At 45.0% G+C, this 6537-nt stretch overlaps 1 protein-coding gene across 1 annotated transcript; it reads right to left on the bottom strand.

The window, feature by feature from the left end:
• Positions 1 to 301: 301 nt before the first annotated feature.
• On the bottom strand, positions 302 to 4541 carry hapstr1b (HUWE1 associated protein modifying stress responses b). The gene is made up of 4 exons (XM_080520230.1): positions 4128 to 4541; positions 2652 to 2735; positions 2241 to 2516; positions 302 to 2120 (listed from the first exon to the last, which is right to left on the bottom strand). Exons 1-4 carry the CDS (start codon positions 4321 to 4323, stop codon positions 1882 to 1884), a joined length of 795 nt encoding a protein of 264 aa, XP_080376356.1. The 5' UTR covers positions 4324 to 4541; the 3' UTR covers positions 302 to 1881.
• Positions 4542 to 6537: the final 1996 nt, after the last annotated feature.

Here is a 6537-nt window from a genome sequence, read left to right as displayed (position 1 = left end):
AAGTCTCAAGTTGGAGTTATGTGAGGTGTTGCATTCTCTTTCATTGAGCAGGTTCCATTTAATTCACTCCCAGTTATAAAAACATGCATTTGAAGCTCACTGGTTACTGTGAATGAACCCATATTTTAATCAAATTGGACGTTTTTTTACCTTAGCGATCATGTCTGAACTTCACATATCTAACCAATTCTCTACTATTCTATTCTCAGAAATATCACTTCCACAGAAAACACAGACTCGATATCAAGCAGGTGACACAAAAGGCCCGTAAAATACTCAAAGGACAACTTCAGTTAAACATTTGTATGTTCTTTAATGTCAGAATTGTTATTGTACATGGACATCCCAATTGGGTTCGCACTTCTTTTTACAATATGTACCACATATAACAGCACCTACATGTTATTTACACACGTTACACAAGATTGTATCACAAAGCAGTGTGTGTGAAATTCGCAAATAGCAAGTGGCCGAAAGTTCATGGGTTGGCAGAAAAACAAAATTAAATCTGTGACTTTCAATTATTTTACTTTTTTTTTTTTTTTTTTAAGTTTAAAGCTAAAATCACAAGCGTTTCTAAAAAAAAAAAAAAAAAAAAAAAAAAAAAAATCAAACAACAGGACAATGGCGATGCAACAGTCTTTTGAAGTCCTCGTTTCTGTGTCAGGCGTAAACGTGAAGTAGGTAGAAATGGAAGCGGCGGGACTCTGGTGCTCTACTGCAGAATCCAGCGTGTTTGGATACCGATATGGGAAATGTGCGCATTTGTACTTCTTGTAAACTCGACAACACGTAACAGTGTGGCTATAAAATTACAAATCAAAAAAAAGAGTACAGGACAAGGGTACATGGTTAAACAAAGTGTCTCTCCCCGTTTAGCCCTGTTGCTCGGCGCGTCTGTGAACTGGACCCTCCTGCTTTGTGATAAAACCCTGGTTTCAGCTCTAGAGAGCAACTAAAAAAAACAAAAAACAAACAAACAAACTCAAAAGTAGGATGAAATTAAGAAAAAGAGAAAATAACTCTTGTCAAGTGAATGCTGGATTTGCCCGAATCCTGCATCCACAAGCGCGCTCTCACACACTCACACACACACACACACACACACACACACACACACACTCACTGTTGCACAACAACCAGAGATACTGTAGCAGCTTTCTCAAAGGCGAAGACAAGTACAACACAGTAAGTGCCAGATCTGCTGTCAGGTAACGCAAACACACAGAGCAGCAGCAGAATGAGAGCTTTTGAGAGGAGTCGTGGGGGAAGGGGGGGTGTCAGCTGAGCACCCCCCACCCTCCCCCACCCACTCTCCACGAAACAAGCCCAAACTCATGAGTCCAGTCTGGTTCGGCCAGCGCTCCACAGAGGAGGAAGTACGCTTGAGGGAGGGGGAGAGAGAGGGGGGAGAGAGAGAGAGAGAGAGAGAGAGAGAGAGAAGGGGAGAGAACAGCAGACAGGACGCAGTCTGCTTGGTCTGATTATCGAACGTGAAGCACGAAGGAGCCCGGCCAAACAAACAAACTCGATGCGACATTCTGCAAATGAGAATTTCTTCAGTTTGAAAATGAACTGAAGAAAAGACAAACGAAAGTAAATCTGCAGAAAAAAACAAAAAAAACTAAACAAAAACAAATCTACTTTGGAGAGGACGTCTGAAGACAAACTTCCTGCAGGGGGGGGGGGGGGGAATGAGGGTGTGGGAGAATAAAAATGGCTCTAAATACGGAGGCAGAGGATAGTTATGTTTATTTATTTTGTAGCATTGCAACTCGGAAGGAAGATTTCAAAAGGTTGGCCAAGGCGTCGGTCCCCGTCAGCTGTCCAGTCAGCCACCGAGGAGAGGACAGGGGGAGGGATCGGTGGTGTCGCAAAAGTTCAGAGCATCCTGTTACGTTTATGAGTGGGTGAGTCTGTGATGACGTCACTACAGGGGGCGGGGCCTCGCTTACGGTTGGCGGTGGAATCTAAATGGAGCGCCATCTCCTCAGCGATGAAGGTGTTGAGGTCCACGTCGTGGAGGCCGTTCCTACGGCGACTGAGGGGCTGGGCGGGGTGAGTCGGGGAACCGGGAGGTCCGGAACGCACTGAAATGCTCGCCATGGCGCCGCTCAGTCCTGGAAGGGAACGAGCACACAAAAGCTACATCAACCTGCATTAAGTGAATAACACGACCTCAGAGAAAGAAAAAAAAAAAAAAAACGAGCAGCAAAAGGGACGGTGGGATCGTCGCTGACCGTGAAGTGCTATGGCCTCTCTGAAGGGCTGCAGGTCGGTCTCCACGGAGCTGCCCGTTTCGGGGGGCGCCGGTCGGCTCGCAGACACCATGGAGCCTCTTGGCGGGGCGCGAGCCGTCCGCGGAGGTGGAACTTTGCCGCACAGGAAGCTGATGAGGTCCTCTCGCCTGATGGTTCTTCTGCGTTTCTTCACCCATGCAATCACCTCCTTGTTCCTGCGCTGGTAGCCTAAGTGGATGCCCAGGTCATAGCTCCTCTGGCGGGCTTCAATACTCTCTGATGGCACAACAAGGATAGTTGATTTTTTTTTCTTTCTTTCTTTTGTCCCCAAATCAAACCTGGAGTCCAAGACATTATATGAAATGGCTCAAAGTGACAATGAATCACCAAGTGAAGTGAATCTTTACTCGCCTTTATACAGGTTAGTGACGGCTGTGGCTGCATTCTGGAAGGGAGCCCAGAGAGAGAGGCCCTGCTGCTGCTGACATACTCGATCTGGAGATTACATTTAACAAAACAGTCAAGAGAGATCGCCTGAAAAGGCACATTGCACTTCTTTTTTTTTTTGCAAAGTTCACAACGGCCCTTGTTCAACTGTAGCAAAAAAAAAAGGGAAAGATCTGATCTACCGTGAACCAAAGTCAACCGTGTTTGAGCCAGAGGAAAGTTAACTGGGGAAATGCTGACCGTCTGAAACGCTCGGAGCACATGGAACTAAGATTACTAACGTTTCATGGGAGGTGCAACATTTTAAATTTCAGGAGCCCTACTGTGGCACAAAGACACCAGAAACTGATGTCTTGCAGGACTGACATGTGGACAGGTAAGAGGAGTTGAGGTCCTACTTCTTTAACTGGTTTTGAGTTGACTGGAAGGACTCCAGATCAAATGTTGTTGTCCGGCAATATATACACATTTTAAAAAAGAAGCTGGATGTAAGAACTAAAGATAAAACAACCACAATGAAGGAAAGATTGTCAACCACATGGCCAAAAATAAGACAACAGTGACATGTGTTGAGCAACGCAATCAAACACAATCGGTCAATCAATAAGTCCCATGTAACCGAGCACGACGTCTCCCATCTTAGCTTATTGAATATGCACGTTCATTTAATCAGAGTTTTCAAAACACGAGGCGTTGATCATAAACATTTGCATTAATCCTTTCGCCATTTTGTTCTACTTGTGGATAACGTCGTTAAATATGACGAGTGAACCGATCTTGGCCTTTGTGTGAAACGCACTGGCGTTGCTTACTTTATAAACATACACCTCGAGGGAGGATAGCGACTGCAGCAGCTCCATTTGAGCTTAAACTAGTGTTGTTTTCAGTCCACAACCTCCTCCCTGTGTATCGCCATTTTGACTGGCTGCGAGCTGTTAAGGATAGACAAAAACGGTTTTTTTTTATTGTAAGCCATGTTGTGACCAGACTGAGGGAGGGAGGGTGGGGGGGCAATAAGCCAGCTAAAAGCTGTGATTACATAGTGGTCAGTGAGCCAGGTCTTTCTTTGTACGGTTAGCTCGACCTGCTGCCCTCACGCCCGGTCCGGGGAGCCGTGTGACAGCTCAGGCCGCTGCGAGCCGGGAGTCAGGCCGGGTGTCCGACACTCTGACACGGTGACCGGCTGCTTAGCGCGACAGCTAGCTTTAGCCGCGGCTGGTAGCATCCGACCGCGGCGAGGGGCAACGACGAAAACGAGCGTGGCAATAAAGACATGTTGGGCTGAAACCAGCTCAACGTGCGACGCAGTAAAAAAAAAAAAAAAAAAAAAAAAAAAAAAAAAAAACCCCAGCAGCTGGGAGCGGCTCGCGGTGTCCTTTGTGTCGCTCTGCCCGGAGATAGCGTTAGCTCGGCGGCTAGCCTCGCCGCTCCCGTGCCTACCTTTGTACAGCTGCGCTACGGCCGTGGCGGAGTTCTGGAAGAGGTGCCACAGCTTCTGCTGGCTCTGCTCCGTCTCCTCCTCGTTCGGGTCGCTCTGTTCGGCCTCCGCCAGGCACTGTCGCTCCCACTTGGAGAACCAGTGCTCCGGGCCGTGCTCCTGGATCTCCGCTTCCCCCTCCTCTTTCCTCTCCTCCATAGCTAACGAGGCGTTAGCTAGTAGCCGACAAGCTAACCTTCGTCCCAAACGTGACAGCAGCGGTTTTCCTCGCGTGCCTGGCGTGCTTCCTCGCAGTGTTACGCCGCGGCGATACGGTACACGACCCTAAAAGCCAACAGAAAATCCGAAAATATGTTGTTAAAGCCGCATTATGGTCGCTTTCTATTCTGTACGCACGCCCAATGTAAAACACCCAGGAACGCGATGACAACACCTTAGAATTTCTGGGCTTGGCCACGCCCACTTTATCGCTGTACTGGAAGATGATTGGCCACAATGGTTTCTCTGGGCGGGTCTTTGAGCCAAACACGACGCCTGATTGGACATTGGTAAAAACAGATAAAAGGTCAGAGAAAAACAATGTTGATCCCTCCCAGTCGAGTCCCCTCAGCCTGCTATGTGGCATTCTGCACAGCAGGGGGCAGCCTGCGCATGGAATTTTAAAGCCCAAAATAAAATACACACTCGATCTACTGATGGTTGGAGTTGATCTCAGCTGAATGTGGGCAGGGTCCATCACAGGGTACACGCAGAGATAGCTGAATTATGTTCAATATTCGTAAAAAAAAAAAATAAAAAATCTATAATGTACACCCACAGAGACGGTCGCACAAACGTGCACTCACATCAATCTTCACTTTGGACTCACCAATTAACGTTTTCTTTAAGTTTGTTAGTTTTAGAATTTTAGACATAGAAGAAAATCCATGCATGCACCGGGAGAATTCGCAAACTTTGCAAAGACTTACAATCCTGGAAGGTTAAACTTCAATTTGCTAAACACCAAACCAATAAGTGACCTTTGCAGAGCCATTTTTGTGACTTTTTTTTTTTTTTGCTTGTGTGTCCAAAGGCAATAGTTTGTTAAACAAGAGATTCTAACTGCTCTTTATTCAGTATACTGTAGGCGTATGTGCTTCTATGTGAGCCAGTCATATTCAGTCGTAGTACTGACAGATATTTTAACTACGCAAAATGTGCAATTTTTCAGCACGAGTGTGTTCGTATGTCTGTTCCACCTGTGTTGTAGCAGCAGTAACAGAGATGGGACCCAGTCAAGATAGATTCAGGTGTGCAGGCAGATATTAATCGATTTCAGTTCCTGAATTCATGAAAAACATCTGTCCAGTTCAGGTCAGATGACGTCCTCAGATGGTTTGATGTGGGTCGTCAAAGGCATGGGAGCATACGTGTCCTTGGGGTTCTGTCCACGTTGTCATGGAAATGACAGAAATATTTTACAGTGTGAGGAGACGTTCACATAATTACGTGAGGTCACATTTTGGCTCTCAGTCAAGGCTCTGGTTCAGACTTGGTTAAAGTTTGTCTGAAGATTAAAGTTGTTGAAGTGAGTTAGTGTGTGACTCATCATCCCTGCAATTTTAATAATTTTTTCCCATTTTTAATATAATAAAATATAATATAATATTATATTATATTATATTATATTATATTATATTATATTATATTATATTATATTATATTATATTATATTATATTATATTATATTATATTATATTATATTAATATTATATTAATTTATTTATTAGCCTCACAGTGCTGTAGAGGTTATCGAATACTCCAGTATATAAGGATACAGCTTCAGTTACACCACCATCCACAACTATATTCACTTGAGTTTAGCAAATATAGGCCACCATGATTAAAGTAATATCACCATTCTTTGCTTTGTAAAATTAATTAAAAGTAATTGAAAGCACACCCTGATCACAGCTGATTCCTAAAAGATAAAATCCCGACACCCATAACTTTGTTTTGGATTGAATGCATCTTTTTTGTCATTTCCACTACCAGTGTGACGCTCCGTTGGTCAGCACTTTTGTTGCCGTTGCTGTTTCCGTCTTGACTTGACTCGTCTTGAATATGAATCAGCAAACCGCAAGAGCATAAAGTTGCATAACAACGTTATTACATGCTGATGAGCGGCAGATTGCAGGGACTGCACGCACACTGTGAGCTCTTATCATCACATATAGACTCATCGGCTTTGGGAGTTTCTTCAGGTTCAAGGTCAGGCTATCTGTTCAAGCCACAAGTGTCTGCACCGAGCCCCGGGGATGTCCAAAGGTCATATATGTGTTAACAGAAGTGCATAGGTGACGTTGTTGCTCACCTTCCCCTCAGTCAGCCTGCGCGAGTCCTGTGTGTCCCGACTCTTAACGCTGTTCTGTA

The sequence above is a fragment of the Blennius ocellaris genome, assembly GCF_963422515.1.
Source record: "Blennius ocellaris genome assembly, chromosome: 3".
In the NCBI taxonomy this organism is placed as follows: domain Eukaryota; kingdom Metazoa; phylum Chordata; class Actinopteri; order Blenniiformes; family Blenniidae; genus Blennius; species Blennius ocellaris.
This window is presented reverse-complemented; position numbering and strand designations above follow the sequence as displayed.

Coding starts and splice junctions, on each gene's coding strand:
- hapstr1b (XM_080520230.1), bottom strand. CDS start 4,323: ATGGAGGAGAGGAAAGAGGAGGGGGAAGCGGAGATCCAGGAGCACGGC. Junction 2,736..4,127: donor CGTAGCGCAGCTGTACAAAG/GTAGGCACGGGA, acceptor TGTAATCTCCAG/ATCGAGTATGTCAGCAGCAG. Junction 2,121..2,240: donor AGAGGCCATAGCACTTCACG/GTCAGCGACGAT, acceptor GTTCCCTTCCAG/GACTGAGCGGCGCCATGGCG.